We start from the raw sequence: 17,852 nt of genomic DNA on the forward strand, positions 1-17,852 counted from the left end.
ATTGTAATGATACTGGGTTTAAGTCTACCATGAAAGATTGAAATAAAAATTCTGTGTCTATGTCGAAAAATCACTAAAACATTTTTAGAAATTTGACGTCAACTCTTCCTGGTAATCTCCAACACAGTCTCCTCACGTGTAAGGGTTTAAGACGTATTCAAGAAGATTATTCAATTTTCCATCCACAAAATCATGGCATTAAGCTTCTTATTTTCAATTTGATTCACAGAGATTGGGTTTATAATTTCAGCCTTAAGTTCCTTATTAAAAAAAATGTGTTGCCAAAGATACAATTTATAATTTACAGAATTTATAATTTCAAGATTAATATTTGCTTAAATATTAGGAAGTAAAAGGTCAGTCTGAAATCTGAAAAAAATTAGGGGGAATTAGCTGAAGATACCTAACGCATGATTTTTCTTCTGAAGATGATCAATGATATGTTTTGAGCCAGAATAACATCCAAAGTAAACACAATGCAAACAGGCGTGTAGAAAACTTCCAGAAGTATGACATTGATGACACTTCATGCTGGTAGCCTAATAAATAAAGAAATTTTTATTTTGAATTTTGTCTTTCCTAAAGATTTTTTAGGCTGATTTTGTCAGACTCTTACAGACACAAAATTGGATTCATTCATTCACGATAACTCGAGTTTTTTTCAGAAAATTACCTTGGTTACATAGTTTAAGAGTTTAAGCTTTTGTGGAGCAAATCCAGACAACAGATAAAAAACTCTTATGAATAATGATTCCAGTTGATTTTTTGGCTTAGCATAACAGATGGAAAGGAAAAACAAATTTTGACTCCGCTAACTTTTTAATCATAGGCATTAGGAAATCAAACTAGCAGCCATTTTTTAATGATTAAAAAAAATCTTATTAATTAGAAAAAAGATGTTGAAAGTGTTCATAAAGCATAAAATAATTATCTAATGTATTATGGAAAAGATTATCATAAGTAGACTGGGCGGTATGATTTTTTGCCAAAAATAGTAAATATTGCCAAAATAACAATTTTCAAGTTTTTTCCTGTCAAAATATTCATCTTTGTCTTTTGAAATGATATAAAAATCATTACCCATAAAATAATTACTTTCACGAGATTTTCCAACCAATCAAGCAATGACAGAAAAAACTTTTCTAGGCCTCTCTCCTGGCAACACCAAACCATTGTCATTATAAAAATCAGAGAGATAGATCAGCAAATGGGTATTTGTCACCAGGTTTGTGGGATTTAGTAACACCATCATAGAACTGCAGAAGATAGAGCCTCCTGATAAAAGTAATATAGTCCACCTTTCAGTATAGCCCTAACTCTTCATACAAAATTTATGGGAAACGCATTTTTTGACTTTGTACCCAATATTTTTTTCTATTTGGCTGTGTTGCAGGAGGCTTTAAGGCCTATGTTTGCCTATGTGCGCGTCGTCAGCACCTTGGACTGACTACCCAATTCCCCCCACATGACATGGGTTGACCCGGGCGAAGACTCATTCCCTTGCCAAGTGAACCGCTGCGAGTAGGAATCAAACCTCAGTCATCTGTGTAGTAACAAACAAGCTCAATGACCACTAAACCACAGTGCCAGCATTATTTAAAATACACCTTTCTGGCAATTCAAACTTCTCGGAAAAAATCATTGAAACCGTTGAAAATGCACACCCCGTGCAAGTGACTGTTAAATAAGTCTGCAAAGGAGCACCACAAAGCAAACAGCAAAAGAGACCGCTTTCATTTTTGTTGCAAATTTCTACATAAATTTCCCCATTCTGTATCTGATATGGGGTCTATTTTTAGACATTTTGGCGACTTTTCAGCAGAGTGAAAAAATGGGAAAATTTTTGATTTTCTTTCTGACAGGGTACCAAATTTGCAAAATATTCATATCTGACAGGGTCCATTTTTTCAAACTCCAGCGGTACGTCCCCGCCAGCCGTCAAGGTCAGTGCCCCCACCAGGACCTTGCCAACGCACTGGACTTAACGAACACGGGACACGCGAAAGTCCGGTGTAAAATGAGAACTTTTTTTACCACCGGACAATTTCTGCACCGGACTTAAGGAAGTCGGATGTCCGGTGACAGAGAAGGATATTTTTTCCCACTAGACAATCAAAACACTGGACATGACCAGTCCGGTGCGTCCGGTGTTTCTTAATTTTTTGTTTCATAAATGTCCGGCGTCCAAAATTCCCTGTATGCAACACCGGACTGACACCGGACTTATTGCGTCTGGTGTAGCGAAAGGATACTTTTTGCCACCGGACAAATACACCGGACAGTCCGGCGCGTCGGCAGGGTCCTCCCCCACCCCGCTCCGCTCGGCGGGCAGTGTGCAAAAATGTCAATTATAAAAAATGTATACCTTTCTTTTCAGAGCATCTTTGGAGAAGCATACCACAAAGTTGGAGAAAATGGTACGATAGTTGGTTGTCCCTTCAGTGTCTTTGAAGCTTTCAAGATGAATACAGCTCATCTTTGCAAAAACTTGGTTTGCAGGTTGCAGCTAAAAAAAATTTGGATCAGCTGGTCTCGTTGCTCACAAGTTTGAAAAAGAAAGTGTTTTGATTCCGTGTAGCAGAAATCGAAACTAGAATGTCGGCACCTTTGATGTGCGACAGCGACTTCGTTCCCAACCTTCCCTTTAACACCGCCCCTTTTTTCTTTGAAAAACCTACTGCAATCATCCAGGGTGGCGGTGGTGTTTGGTTTAGGGATAACTTGATGTCCTTATCTACAATCAGTGACAAAATACTTGGCACAAAAGTGAAATTCACTGGGAAGTTTTGTAACCACAATCGATTTGTAAGCGCTCTAAATTAGGTTGGAAGGGTATAGTTTTAACTCTGAAAAATGGTCCAGTAAAGCTTGAGATGTAGCCTAGAAACGAATCAATGTTTAGAAAAAGGGGTTACGCGCGCTCCAGAACGCTTAAGTACGTTCCTCCACTCTGTTTGCATAGCAAAGGCATGTGAGAGTGACAAAAACAAGCTGTAAATGTCACGAATTTAAGTTGCGAAGCGACCCAGAACCTCCTCGATTTGCAAGTTGCAAACAAAAAAATTGAATGACAAACAAACGCCGTATATTAAAGTAAGATGAAAACACTAGACACTCTCAGAGGATCTTGAATTTAAAGAGTTGTCGCAATAAACAGACTGTACCCTTATAATCATAAAGGTTGGTGAGTCCAGTCAAAACACAGATTTGATCTGTAGCGTCATGCTTCACCTTACACCTTTACTTTACAAAATGGAGAAAGTTTTACAATAAACCAAGGAAAATATCAAAATTTCTGAGAGATGAATTTTTTGGAATACTATCATGTGTAAAAATGCTGAAAAAAGGAAGAAAAGTTTAGTACAGACCTTTTGCTATCCGCAATGTCATGTCTGAATGAATAAAAAACTCAAGCAGACTTATGATAATATTTAAAATCCACTTTAACTAATTATACATTAGTGAATTAATGTTTTAATGTTGAGTTTTTAATTATTTAATATGAAATCGTAAATAGCAAAAGGTCTATTTCTAAAATATAATTCTTTTAAATAAGGGACCACAAATACAGGAAGGCCTTCTGAAGAATATGGGTCATACCTGGTCAGCAAGTCAGTATATAATAAAACTAAATCTCTGAAAATCTAGGATCAGAAGGTCAAGATCTAAAAAATTTGTGACATTTTAAAGCACCAGACTTTTTCCTCTTTATTGATGAATGATATTTGTGTCATTTTCATTGTGATATTTTGAATTCATTTAAGTTTTGAGATGAATTGGTCACCAAAAGTGAGTTGGTCTGCACTAAAATCGTCGGAAAAGTGCGCTCTGAACCTAGGCAGTCGGTCAGCACTAGAATCATCGGAAAAATGCGCCCTGAACATAGGTTTGTTCGCGCGGCAAGAATTTTCAAGCGCACTAGCTGCATTATGATCTTTGTTACATATCACGGTTGCAAAAAACAGTCGCATAGCGCTTTTTAACGCAAACAATCTTTGAAAAATTACGGACGGAGAGCTTATTTGAACTAACACTGGATGATCCAATCGGCGACTAACCATGAATGTATAAAATGCTTTGAAAAATATTGGTAAAAAATCCGATAGATTTCCCACTTTCCGACTGAAAAGTGTCGGATTTTCAAGATAGAAAGTGAGTCGGTCGGACGACGCGAACACAACTTATTTGTGATCTACGCCTAAGTCATAATTCACTACAAAAGTTTTCCAAGTTTTAAACGCCCGATGAAAGAAATCACCAAATTCATGACAAAAGTTTTCCCCATTTTAAACGCGCGAAGGAAAGTTCATAGTTCACGACAAAAGTTTTCCCCATTTAAAACGCATGCAAAATAAAAGTTAATAGTTACGACAAAAGTTTTCCCCATTTCAAACGCATGCAAAGGAAAAGTTCATAGTTCACGACAAAAGTGTTCCCCATTTTAAACGCATGCGAAGGAAAAGTTAATAGTCCACCACAAAAGTTTTCCCCATTTTAAACGCATGCAAAGGAAAAGTTATAGTTCACGACAAAAGTTTTCCACATTTAAACGCATGTGAAGGAAAAGTTTATAGTTTGCAATAAAATTTTGGTGTATGTGCGGTGATCTCCAATTGTCTACATCCATATTCAATGGGATTAGCTAACTTTTTCAGAAGTTAACGTTCTTCGTTGGTCATGTCCTGTGCTGTGAGCGTGATGTATATTCAAGTTCAAGTTTCAAGTTTATTTTCGTTTTACAAGCTTGTTAAAAATGTATTCACGAAAACCATCAAGAGAAAAGAGGGTTTGGAGAACTGAATTAAAGAAACAAATATATTTTGTCCCATGTTTTTCAGGGGCAATGGTGAATTTCTCTGTTGTTCACGAGAATTCATATTTGAGATGGTGGATATTGAAAAACTTTGATTAATTTTTTGTTAGCTAATAAATTCAAATACAACGTACCGTGAGAATGGGTAACTTGCATCAGTGGAGGCTAACATGCATAGCCCTCAAATGAATGACCAGGCTGGTCCTTAAAATACAACTACGCAGCTCCAGTCGCAGCTCTACTTTACCATTTTTGTTTTGATTTATTTTTGAATTTTAATGACCAGCCAGGTCTTTCATTTGAGGGCTACGTATGTTAACCTTCCACTGATGCAAGTTACCCATTCTCACGGTATGCGTTTTATAACTGAGAGTGATGATACGCTACAGTACAGGTAAATATTCAAAATATATTTTGTATAAATCCCTTTTTTGCTTTTATTTGTTAGTTGTACAGTATACTGGTCTTTTGGGTGTTGCTAGCGCTAGCCTAGGTAAGTTAAGGCCAACAACCCTCAAGTTGGAAAATCAAGGGGCAATGTTGTAGATGAATGGCTTATACAAAATTTTATACTTCCCTTTGTCCTGTTGATTGGTGCTGCCCTGTCTATCTGTTTGTTTGGTGCTGTCTACTGTTGATGAGGTATGAAGAAATTTGACTTGAATACAAGCTTCTTTGCATTGATACTCAAAATTCTATATTCAATTATAACATAGAATACTGTATGGTCCTTGTGGAAATAGCTCGGAGGAGCGCAACCAGTCATCTTAACACGGATGAGCATTTTTGAGCAATCTCATCATTTAAAATATAAAGTACTGAGGATCCTTCACTTGCGATCGGAGTGATCTGAGGATTTAAAAATTGATACGAAAATTGATGTCATGTAGTCATACACGAACCTTGAATTTTGAAAGTGGTTGAGCGATATACAGGAACTTAGTCGACCGCGCGCACATTATACCAAAGGAGACGCGCTGCGCGCGTAATAAATCCATCCCAGATCGAAATGATCGATGAAATCAAGTACAAGTTGAAGGCCCGAAATTAATATTCTCGCTCAAACTTCAATGTTCGAAAATTGGTAAATTAGCCAAAAGTGCCAATATGTTATGGCACTGATTGTAGATCTTAGTCTGTTAGTATTTGCTTCTACTACGATCAGTACGATGTCTTTTATGCCAGCGAAGGTGACTATTATATCATAGACACCGAGTAAGATAAGAAGCAAGGGGGCCCCAAGCAATATAGCGAGCGTGGAGCTTGGTTGGCTAGAAGTATTAGTATGCATTGTAATTTTCATTTTATTGTTTCTCCGCTACTTCTCTCTTTTAATCCTATCAATAGTGACGAAAAATCAAGTAGACCGTGAGCATCACCACCTCCCTGTTTAGCTTTCTCGCCCAGTCTTTGGACCTTACGTTCAATGAAATCTTCGATATTTGTGTTATTAAAAGCCTGGGGCATTGAGTTTAAAGCCCGAAGGGCTAGAGTTCAATCTCTAACCTTTCTCAGGCAAGAAAAAGTGAAGCCTTAAAAATGCACCTCATTTTATACGACAGATTGAATCTAGAAATTCCTTTGTTTAAGATTGACATATTTTTAGAAATTTAGCGGTAAATTTTAGTTTCAATCTGTCATTTTTGTTAAAACCAGGCGGGCCACTCAAGGCCGCCCAACTTTGGTAGGATTTTGTTGACTTCAAATCCTACCAAGTAGATTGACTTCTAGCCCTTCGGGCTTATACTTCATTGGCCTGGGGCACTCAAATGGTCCGACCCACGCCCTTGGGTAGGTTGTTTTCACGACTCTCGAAATGCACTGTAAGGGTGTACTTTTGATAGAGTGCACTGCAAGGGTCTTCTTTTAGCTGGGTGCACTGTAAGGGCGGTGTGTTCAAGAACTGCTGAATTGCAAACCTGAGTAAAAATCTGATGTATCTTTATAGTTTTGGCTTGCGCCACCATTCTGATTTGTTTTTTACATTGTGTTGACATCTCAGACTCATTTTTAGGTGGCTTCAGTAAAATAATATATGAAATCAAAATACACTGTAAGGCAGAAACAGTCGGTAAAATGCACTGTAAGGGTACCTTTTGACTGCTCAAGGGCTGCACTTTAAGTGTCTGATTGTGATTGTGAGAGCCGTTTTTTAGAAATCAAGTCAAGGAGGCCCCGGGATTGAGAGGAAGCAATTAATTCTAATTCAAACGCTGAATTGCTGTAATTGAAAACACCTTCTTACTATACAAAGAATGTAGACTAGCAGCAAACGTCTGTTAATTAATCATATCAGAGGGTGGAAACATAAATGTGGCGCGGGCGTTTGTTAGAATGGGAGCTGCGTAGGAGAACGAGCAAAAGTGAGAGACTGCTGATACCTGATCCTTACTGCGAGAAAATTTCTTCTTACGCTTACCTAAATCCTGTGCTCACTTTTCCTGCGTGATACCGTTCAAGCCCGACTGATATGCCAGTCTAGAGTAGAAAGAATGTCAAAATAGTGCGGCGGTGTTTATGCATGGGAGAGAATTTTAAAGAGACTTATAAACGCCCACTACGCCCGCAAGACTATTTTGTTGTAATTTTGTTGTAATGGTTTATAACTTTTGTTGTAATTTAATCTTTTTGCTTTTTCTTTAACTTATTCAAAAGTTTAGGGAAACATTTACACAATCTAGCATCAATTTTGCTAATAAATCGGTGTATAAAAATGTCTTATATCACAGTTTCTTTAATGCTTTTTATATGAACCCCCCAGCGGACCTTCAATTTGCGCAATATTTTTTCGCAATTCACGCAATTTCTGCTCACGCAAAGCTTTCCAATTCACGCATTCACCCAAGTGAAAAAGCCCATTCACACATTCACACAAACCGCTGGGGTACCTATATTATAGTAACTTCAATATGTTTTAAGAACGAAAAAGAAAAATCCACGAAAATTGAGTGTATAATATAACGTAATATCAATGGTGCCATCAAATGCAAACCACACAGCTTTGTAACAATTCCTGACAGCTTAAAATTCAGAACACCTTCAAAATCAGAGCCTCAATTTTCAATATACTGTTATTAATGGTCCACCAATTCCCTTTGTATTTTGATGATCTGAAGGTCCACCTTGTTGATGTTGTTGAATTGCATCTTTCTATGGTTAGAAAGAAGTGCAAGTAACTTTTTAATTTAAAGATAATTCGACGCTTTGGACGCCAAATCAAGACTGCAGTACATTTTGAAATAATCGTGATTTATGGGAAGTGGTAATATTGACATTGAGTTTGAAGCCCGAAGGGCTAGAGCCGAATCTCATCCCAGTTAAGAAAAAGTGAAGCCATACTAATTCGCTATCCAGAGTCAATGGTAATTGACAATACATCAGTTTAAAAAAAATTGTATTTCTTTAAAAAAAACAAAAACATTATAGACGGAAGGTTTAGTTTCTTCCGATACTGTTCATACTCATTAAAAAGGGTAAGAAATCAAATCCCTAAAAGTGTACAAAAATTCCATGATAAGAAACTTGTTATTTTTTATTAATCAAAAAATGAGATATTTTACCTTGTGGTTGGAGCATTTGACTTGACCGATGTCTTTTTGATATCTTGGTGGAATATGTGTTGCCAAGTCATCTATGCTAGGAATTGTTATATTTGAACTGTCAACTGAAATTGAAACAAAGAATGAAAAATTGATCCAGCAGATCATACTAAAGCTCGCTAGCCTTTCAGCTTACTTCATAATACAAATTTTCGACCGTATTACAATTACACAATTGCCGCACAGACATTCTTTTGTCCGCTTTATCCCACTAAAACCGCCCCAGTACTTTTTTCCCACCTACAGACAATAGAAAAATGTGTCAAAATAGGATTGTATACTAAAGCTGTATGGCTAAAAATCTAACCAAGAGCCTGGGTTCGAATTTGGACATCCCTACCACAAACTCGAACCCTAGCTCACGAAAGATTGTACCAACGTCCACCAGTCAAAACAAAAACGTGGTGTAGATGGCTCAGGGTTTGAGATTGTCTCTACCATATTCACTTTTAAAATCGTTATGTTACTGGTGCAGTTCTGTAGTTGCAGCATTTTTACCTAGTTACCAAAATTGGAAAAGCTAGCATGTCCTAAAAAATCTTATTTTAAATTATTCTAAGCCCAGTTTAGATAATGAGTTTAAGGGTTTTACTAAAACATTTGTCCGCCTTTTTCCACCGGATACACTGTATTTCAATAGACCTTTTCATAAATTACGTTACAAACATCACTTGCTTCGTTTTGAAATTATTGCCATGGTGATCAACTCCCAGCAGATTTTATTAAAACTCTTTCCTATTCATAAAAAATCATTTAAAGTCTCAAGAGACATAATCACCATGGTAATTGTTTGAATACGAGGCAAGATGTTCGTGACGAAATTTATGAAAAGGTATATTACTCCTTACTTTTCTCGCAGATAAGGTCAAGTGGTGGTTTGATATGGTTCCTTAAATTTCCTGGTGATTTGTCAAAGAATGTTGGCGCGTATCTCACGACAACAAAAATCTTTTGTGCTGCCTTGTCTTCTGCTACTCCACATCCAATTCGCGTACTGTCGTCCCATATCATTAGCATGAACATCAGTGACATGTAATTCTTTTCGCGATCGAAAATAAAATTATTGTAGTCGAAAAGCTTGATCGTCTGATACCTATAGGAAATTGAATGAAAAGTCCTATCAGGCCTAAAAACAATATATTTTTAGGGTTGTGTTTTTACTTTACATAACGTAAACACACCTTTTTACTGTTTTATGAAAATGGGGTGTTATGAAAGACATGGATTTAATTCATGATATGCACCACTGCAATGAATTCACGAAATTATGCAACTTTTCTGTTTTTGTTCCACTCAATACGTCACTTTTTCTATTGTTCAAGTGACGTATTGGGTGGAAAATTTTAAAAGTTCTCAGAAAACTCTCCAGTGGTGCATTTCATGAATAAAAGCACTCTCACCAGCTATGCAATGCATCAAGAACACCACACGTTTCATCAGAACCATCATACTCATGTATATTTTCTCTATAATTTTCATTTCTTGAGTGTTCCATTTCGTGTACGTTGTGTGCCAAATGGGCCGCCCACTGACGCGCACCCTTCGCCAGGCGTGACTCCCATCTCAATGGTGGTACGCCATGTAAATTTCGCAAGTAGTTATGCGTATAATAACAGAAGGCTGCAAAGAAAGGGGTCGTTAGGAGTTTAAGACATTTGTGCAATGTTGCCCAATCAAGAAGTACCCATAAATTCAGAGGCGCCCGTCGATCGGAAACGCAGGACCATAGAGAGAAGCACTTTCATCCCTCAATCTCAATGGACGAAAACGGAAACATCTAAATTTAAAAGCACCTCTTGATCAGGCAATAATAAATTAAGAAATCAGCAAAGATTGAATAAAAGGGGATGAGCTGGAGTTTTTATAAGATACTTCACTAATTGGTCATTTGAAATAATAGAGATGACGCGTTCTTTAGAAAAAGCAATAAAATCCTTTGTCTCAAAATTCAACCATCAACCGAATCGTCGAAAACCTTGTAAAAACTCCAGCTTGACCCAATAAAAGGCCATCATAAACAACTACATTCTCCCAGCAAAAAAAAAAAAGACAAATTGAAAATTGCACCACCAAAGCAAATTTCGATCACTAGACTACTTCAGCTGCCGACAATCTAAACTGATGAAAATGCATCTTTGATTGTAAAAAGTCTGAAAATTTGCTCTTTAGAATGAACTTTTTAAAGTATAAATAAACCTAGTACCTTCGTCTAGCATTATTCTTTTGAAACCTCTCAATTTTTCTTTGTGTATGATCTTTGAAAATTCTTTTTGTTTGATTTCAACGTGATTAATATTTTCTTCTTCGCCCTCTTCTTCATCTTTCTCTTTACCTAAGTAAGTAGCAAGTAACTAAATTTGCAACCACAGCTGGAGGTGACCTGAAGGCTCCTCTTTCGATAGTTATTTACCTGAATGTAGGGGATGGCGCCATTCTTTCTCCCTGAATTGCTCCACTTACCCTTGCATCAAGCAGAAAGGTATCAAGTACCATTTTGGAAATCTTTGGTATGACCCCGCTTGGGGTTGAACTCACAACCTGGCGCACCGTAGCCGGATGCGCTACGGACGCTTACCTAAAATCTCATGATGGTCATCTTCTTCATCGTCCTTGTCTTGGTCCAATTTTTTTAATTCGTGCAACGTTGTTGGTGTTATGAACCTTACTGATGGAGCTGTTGTCGTTGTAAATGTTGCGTGAGTTTCATGTGTTGTTTTTGATATTTGGCGAATTGTTGTTTTTGATGTTTCGCGAGCTGTTGTAGAAATCGTTGGAGATGTTGTAGCTGGAGTGTTTTTTGATAATGTTGCAGCTGTTGTCTTTGTTGGTGAGGATGTTGGCACCTTTGTCATTTTTGACGCTGTTATGGTTGTGGTTTTTGATGATGGTAAGGTTGTTGTTGTTGATGGTGGTTGGTTTGTCGTAGATGATCTGGTTGTCAGTAATTGAGATAACTTTGTGCTCGATGACGTGGTTGATTTCATTGGTATATTTATCGTCGTTGAAGAAATTGTCGGTTCTTCTGACGGTACTATAAACGTTGGTGACGGTTTTTTGTGTGGTGATGTTTTTGTTGTTTCAGTGGATGTTGTCGTCGGCTTTTCTGACGGCTTTTCATTGCCATGACAACAGGTTGTAGTTATAATAATGTTTTGATTCAGAGAAGAGTGTTTGTTTGGTTTCAAGACCAATTGTTTTTCTTCACTTTGTTGCTCTCTTACTAAACGGAGAAAAATACATGTATAAAAACAAAATGTAAGAACACGTTAAGAACTAAAACACACAATTTCTTAGAATAGGGACAAAAATACTTACAAATTGGTGAAAAAAAAACACTTCAAGAATATTTTTAGATTCAAAAGTCTAAATTTAAGATCATCTGAAGGCTTTAAAAGTTTTGGATGTTCTTATAAAAGGTATATATTTTTCCCTTCATACAAAGAACAACATTGATGCTGAGTCAAAAATAATCAAATAGAGATAAATATAAATTATTTGACAAAGATAACAAAAGGAGCTGCTACTTTTTTTAGAATGACCTTACCTACTGATATGATATTTCCAATGAAATTCACAACCAACAAAATAATCAAAACTGTTTTGAATTTATCCATTTCAGAGAATGCAAATCAGATATTTTCCTGGTTTCATGGTTTGCGTAAGAAAAACCGCTACCGCAAAAAAAATCAACTTTTGAAACACATTACACTTCCTTTGTTCATCTTTTTGAGCATGCGAACATTGTTTTCTTATCTGGCACCAAGATGGTGAAAGCTCTGAAGGTTGGGAAAATTTTCAACATCTGGAAGGTTTACATTATGGAATTTTGTGAGACCGCGTCAAGGATTTTGCAACAGTCTGGTAGCCCAGCCTTCGTTTTTGGGGATTGACAGGTCAAATCAAAATATTGTTGCCTTTGAGCAAGGGTAGTTGAACCCGACTGGAGATGCGACACATCAGAGGCAGACTATCATTCCTCTCCGATTTGAAATTGGCTCGATCCTTTAGAGCTTTAGCGTGGATGGCCGCCAATCCGCAATCGGAATATCAGATAAATTGTTTTCCAAAGATCCAAGATTTATTTTTCATTTTTATTTTCTAGGGCGTTTCCTCAATCCTCGGTCCAAAAACATTACGTTCCTTTTTCTGAAAAACTTAAACTGATTTTCTAGAGCTCTTGGTCCTGCTCAATGGAATAGCTACACGTTTTTTTTTATATAAGGAACCTTAACTTTGCTCTGAGCCTGGAGTTCCTTATTTTTACAGAGAATTTCAGTCTCAAAGTTCCTTATCGAGTTCCTTACTACATAGGAAATTTTGAACTTTTTGCCCCTTGAAAGATCAAAATTTGGTCAAATTAGTCCCAATAAGGTACATTATTTTCAAATCCACTTATTCTCAGCCTGAGCAGTTCCTTAACAATTCCTTATTTTTTGAACCATTTTCAGCCTCGAGTTCCTTATAAACGTGTTCCTTATAAAAAAAAAACGTGTAGCAGAAGTGGTATAGAAAACTATTTTAAAATTGAATTTATTCATATTGACAGACAATGGTGTGAAAATTGTACATAATATGTGAAAAATACACTGGTATATATGAAAGGCTGGATGTGGATGTAAATGATATAACATTTAACGGTAATAAAGTGTACACGTATTTTTATAAGAACAAATTATATACTAACATAAGGCTTCGATGGCTAAAAACTAAGATCAAGTTAAGACCATTTTAAGGCTTTGCAGACTTTAATTTCTTAGGAAAATAGACAAAAATATGGTGAAAATAAGAACATGTTAAGAACATTTTAAGGCTTGATACTCAAAAACTTAAGAACATCTGAAGGCTTAAAAAAGTTTTGGATGTTCTTACAAAAAAAAAAACGTGTATCCACAACTAACATACAACTAACACCCCTTCTCACATACCCGGTAGGATTTTTTCAGCCAGTGGAGACAAAAATAAAGGACTGAAACTCGATAGGGATTGATATCCCCATATTCTTTATAACTGGGGAAAATCAGGAAAATTCTGTAGTGATGGAGTGAGTTTATTTGATTTTTTCAGTGAGGACAAAAATTGGAGGATGATTTTCCACAGGGGACGATATTTGGCCAATTTTGGCCAGTGGGAAGGGGTCCCAGTGGGATAGAAAGGAGTGTCAACTAGGACACTCCTTGTATCACAGCCACGATGGAACTTTTTCATCCACGGTAAAGGAGGTATTTATTATTTAGGTATGTCTATCGAAATCCCTAAAGATTTTTCAGTGGGATGGGGGGGTCCCACCTGGTCTGTGACACAGGAGTGTACTGTAGGCTGAGAACAGGGTAATCTAATACACTCTTATTTTTATAAGAACAAATTATATAAGAACATAAGGCTTCGATAGCCAAAATGTTAAGAACAAGTTAAGAAAGTTTAAAGGTTTTGTGGACACATAATTTATTAGGAAAATGGTCAAAAATGCTGGATGAAAAATTGGATGCTCTTATAAACAAAAACAACATGTAAACAACAGTGGCAAATTTTGAAATCATTCATTTCCAAAATGTCAATGTTTTTAATGCAATGTGATCCTGCTTGTATTTTTCATGGACACACCATAAAGCGGTTCAGTCAACCAATGTAGATCATCTGGATCATCACCAGGGCGTTTCAATTGTTCAAATGTCGGAAGACGTATTTGTTTTGAATCAACTGAAAAGGAAAAGAATAAAACTAGAGGTTCATGAATTCTCGTAATATGGTGAAAATTCTGAATGAAAACTGGAAAAATAGGCTCCCACAGTGTCGTAAAAACATTGTCGTAATTCACCCAAAAGTCTCTCATAGGGCGAGTCATAGGGTCGACTTTTGAGCCTTGGCTCAAACATACTTGTTAAAAAATCGACTTACTAAAGTCTCTATCCGAAAGATTTATCGGGCGGTGCAGATGTCGTTTATAATTATCCGCCCCATGGTTCATAACGCCCGGGGCGTACATCACAACCACAAAACCTTCGTTATCTTTTCGGTTCCGTGAGATTGCACAACCGATGCGCGTGGTTTCATCCCACATCATAATAGCGAACATCAAAGACATCGGATTGGATATTTTATTGTTGTTGAAATCATACAAGCGAACCGTACCATACCTTAAGGAAACGAGAAAAATAAAATGAAATACTGTAGATTTCAACCGTATCCGGTTTCGTTTTGCTCCGAGACGAAATGAAGCTATTATATTGGTTAGAAGTGACGTAAGAATTTAATCTAACCTATAGAATGGCTTTATTTCGTTTAGGAGCGAAACGCGGAGCCGCAGCGTGTGATTGTGGTCTACGTTCGCGTAATCTGAACTGCAACTTTCTACAAAACCATACGAGGAGTATATAAAGTCCACGAATCCATTAGAGGATGCCAGTAGCTTATCTTTTGCGAATATATTTTCAAGCTGTTTGAAGCCAGCTCTTGTAGTTCAATTTTCTTCACACCTTTTTATATTTCATGACTTTAACACTTTTTAACAAAGTTTTATTCTTAGTTGGTAAACTGGATAAAAACAGAGGAAAAATAATTGTATCTCTTTTCTTGGAAATGTATCTAGTCCATTTCCGTTCTAAAGGGGGTAACTTAGTTTGATATGTGGGGGAATTCTCCATAAGGAGATACAAAAAGCTGTCAAAAATAACTGGAATTCAATGTGGGTAGCTTTAAATCCTACTAAAATTCAGAATTCCAGAGGTGTTTAAACCTGAAATTGCCTGGAATTCCAGGGGGTTACAGCATTTCAAGCCACAGAGGGATGAACCTCCTCAACAGGGGGTATACAGTTGGAAAAGCCCAATCTCACCCGAATTATAAACTTCTGAAGATATTACTTACCAAGCTCGGATAGCGGAAACGATATCGTATCCTTCACTACCACCCCAATAATGGTGAATATTCTCGCGATACTGGAAACGAGGGTTGCTATGTTTAATCTCTCCTATAGACGCTAGGTATGACGTCCAGTTTTTCGCTTTGTTAGCTAAATCTTCGTCCCATGTAAAAGCGGGTGCTCGGTGGATGCGGCGCAAGAAATTGTGAGCGTACAAACAATCATCTAGTGGAAAAAGATGCTCCGTTTTAACATCAGTACACTGGTGGGTTTTATCAGTCAGTGTGTGGTAAAAACAAATCCGATAAACTACTATTGAGATATAAAATCATTAGATACACGGATTGCAAAATTATATCAATAATGCAGTCAAAACATGTAATTACTCGAAAAAGTTCACGTGATTTTATTCCCATGTTACTTGCTTTACAACTTACAGCTGATAACTTTATTAGTGTCAATAAATTCGAATCAATCAGTAATAAAGGTCATGTAACAAACACATAAAAATTACGGGTAAAAGCGTGATTTGTCTTCAGGCTTTAATTTTGCAACCTTTGTATTAGATAAACGGCGGTATAATGGTGCACAGAAATTACCTCTAACAACCCAAAAGTCCGCTCAACAATTAAATCACTTTCTATATCACTGATTGGTTGATTTGGGTCAATTACTTTAAGGGACGGAATCCACCAAATTAAGTTACCGCCTTTTTTTTCCCCACCATCCACCAAATTAAATTCCCACCAAAACTAGATTTTCTCATATTTCGTTCAATTTTTCACTATTTAGGCCCTAAACGGAATGTATTTCAAATTTATCAAATCCACCACTAATGTCAAGAACACAAAGCAGGTCTTTTACCTTTTTCTGCCACAACTTCAATGAGATTAGACGATTGAAATTCTGCTGAAATCATAAACAAAGGGGAAAGCAAATAATAAAAATTGAATCAATGCCGTTGCAAAGTTATGTTTTAACTAGACACTAGAGCACAAAGATCTTTTATTAGAATAGATAGGTCCGCACCATGATCTGGAAAGTGTAGGGACCAGAACTTTAGCAACTTACTAAATATGAAGCTTTTAAAAGTATGAGTCGTGAAATAACTTCTTATTTGGAAAAAGTAATGGGGACCATGCCCCCTTGATGACATGGGCTTAATTTTAAATACTTTAAAATATAAATAATGATGAGTCGAATTCTTATTAGAAAAACGCATTGAGTTTCAAGCCCGAATGGCTAGAGGTGAGACTCCTGGATGGGAAATGAAAGCACTTATTTCTCATTCAGAACGCCCACGCGTAGTTTGTACACAAACGCCAGATTGAATCTAAAATCTATCGCTAGATTTCAAAAAATGTAGTCCTCCAAAACAAAGGAACCGATGGATACAATCCTTCGTCATGATTACGGCGCGTTTTATGCACGTTTTGAATGGGAAATAGGTGGCTTCAAGTACTCTTGTCTGAGAAGGGTTAAAGTTTCGCCTCTAGCCCTTCGGGCTTGAAACTCAATGGAAAAACACCCACCAGCCTCTACTAACAGTAGACCATAGTTCAATATCAAAAACACACAAACAAAACATTGAAAAACTGCTTCCAAACACATCATCACAGCCAGAAAAGTTCTTTTCTATATTTAATCCATATTTTTCAAACCCCAGTCAAAAACTTCCTCCTGGTTAATACAGCTATCAAATCAATCAATTTAAGTCATTTAGTATTACTACAAAAATTAATTCATAAATTTAAAAAACTCAAATTTTAGAAGAAATTCCTAAAAAAAATGTTTACTATTGCAAGATAATAAATGTTTCTTTTGAAAAATGCAGCAAAAAAAATTCGAACAAAAGAAAACAAAGTTTAGTTTATTTTGTTTGTGTTTCCAAAGAAATAAGTAACTTAGCTCATTTGTAAACAACAAACTACCTTAAGTGGATTAATTTCGGCTTGGATTTAATTTGGCGATTGGCCAAAATACGGATTTTTGGCGGGGATTTAATTTGGCGATTGATCAATTTTTTTAAAATTTGACAGGGATTTAAATCTGGCGAATCGGGAATTTGCAGACACTAAAATGGTGAATATATTATTAAAATGGTGTAATTTTTCACATAATATTCTTTTTGTTAAATTTGGCGGGGAATTATACATTCGTATATGTAAAACAGTAAGGAAAATGAACAAGTTTATGACATCCCCTTCTCACAGACCCGGTAGGATTTTTCAGCTAGTGGGGATAAAAATAACGGACTGAAACTCGATGGGGATTGATGTTCCCATATTTTTCATGGCTGGGGATTTCAATTCTTTTGTTTTTAAGTTAAGTAAGAAAATTCAGTGGGAATGGGAAAAAAGCAAAATATTTTGCAGTGAGGATTGGTTTATTTGATTATTTTCAGTGGGGAAAACAATTTGAGGATAATTTTTTACCGGGGACGATATTTTAGACAACTTTTCCAGTGGGTCTGTGAGAAGGGGGTGTTTTATGTTACATAGCATCGACTTTTAATTAACTAACAGTTTTTAAAATGGTTCTGTCAACAATTTAGCGTGGTTTCATTTTTGGTCTCGCTAGA

The 17,852-nt window shown here is 36.5% G+C and overlaps 3 protein-coding genes across 5 annotated transcripts in view; all 3 read right to left on the bottom strand.

Moving 5' to 3' along the window:
* LOC136808750 (ubiquitin carboxyl-terminal hydrolase 22-like) overlaps positions 1–17,852 on the bottom strand; it is a 151,219-nt gene that overhangs the window by 9,535 nt on the left and 123,832 nt on the right. For both annotated transcript variants that reach the window (XM_067065298.1, XM_067065291.1), the window contains exons 2-3: positions 2,366–2,499; positions 404–539 (exon numbers count right to left, since the gene is read on the bottom strand). In XM_067065298.1, coding sequence (XP_066921399.1) covers positions 404–539; positions 2,366–2,476 — 247 coding nt within the window. In that variant the 5' untranslated portion in view covers positions 2,477–2,499. The remainder of the gene's footprint in view (positions 1–403; positions 540–2,365; positions 2,500–17,852) is intronic.
* Positions 7,697–12,026, bottom strand: LOC136808675 (uncharacterized). Its single transcript, XM_067065224.1, has 7 exons — positions 11,957–12,026; positions 10,988–11,632; positions 10,616–10,744; positions 9,813–10,032; positions 9,261–9,505; positions 8,374–8,477; positions 7,697–7,963 (listed from the first exon to the last, which is right to left on the bottom strand). Exons 1-7 carry the CDS (start codon positions 12,024–12,026, stop codon positions 7,874–7,876), a joined length of 1,503 nt encoding a protein of 500 aa, XP_066921325.1. The 3' UTR covers positions 7,697–7,873.
* LOC136808712 (uncharacterized) lies at positions 13,838–17,060 on the bottom strand. Of its 2 annotated transcripts, none has more exons than XM_067065262.1 (5): positions 16,804–17,060; positions 16,136–16,177; positions 15,277–15,496; positions 14,308–14,546; positions 13,838–14,109 (listed from the first exon to the last, which is right to left on the bottom strand). In XM_067065262.1, exons 1-5 carry the CDS (start codon positions 16,883–16,885, stop codon positions 13,973–13,975), a joined length of 720 nt encoding a protein of 239 aa, XP_066921363.1. In that variant the 5' UTR covers positions 16,886–17,060; the 3' UTR covers positions 13,838–13,972. The 2 variants fall into 2 exon arrangements, with proteins under 2 accessions (XP_066921363.1, XP_066921358.1); XM_067065257.1 differs by having other exon boundaries at positions 16,136–16,180.

This window comes from Clytia hemisphaerica, unplaced genomic scaffold, assembly GCF_902728285.1.
Source record: "Clytia hemisphaerica strain Z4C2 unplaced genomic scaffold, Clytia hemisphaerica genome assembly, whole genome shotgun sequence".
NCBI lineage: Eukaryota > Metazoa > Cnidaria > Hydrozoa > Leptothecata > Clytiidae > Clytia > Clytia hemisphaerica.

What these genes read in the sequence shown, in the direction of transcription:
- LOC136808675 (XM_067065224.1), bottom strand. Translation starts at nt 12,026, where the DNA reads ATGGATAAATTCAAAACAGTTTTGATTATTTTGTTGGTTGTGAATTTC. An exon ending in TGGAAATATCATATCAGTAG is followed by an intron (nt 11,633 to 11,956) that starts GTAAGGTCATTC and finishes TTCTCCGTTTAG; the next exon opens with TAAGAGAGCAACAAAGTGAA. An exon ending in AAGAATAATGCTAGACGAAG is followed by an intron (nt 10,033 to 10,615) that starts GTACTAGGTTTA and finishes CTTTCTTTGCAG; the next exon opens with CCTTCTGTTATTATACGCAT.
- LOC136808712 (XM_067065257.1), bottom strand. Translation starts at nt 16,885, where the DNA reads ATGATGTGTTTGGAAGCAGTTTTTCAATGTTTTGTTTGTGTGTTTTTG. An exon ending in GTTTCCGCTATCCGAGCTTG is followed by an intron (nt 14,547 to 15,276) that starts GTAAGTAATATC and finishes CGTTTCCTTAAG; the next exon opens with GTATGGTACGGTTCGCTTGT. An exon ending in TCTTTCGGATAGAGACTTTA is followed by an intron (nt 14,110 to 14,307) that starts GTAAGTCGATTT and finishes TTTCCTTTTCAG; the next exon opens with TTGATTCAAAACAAATACGT.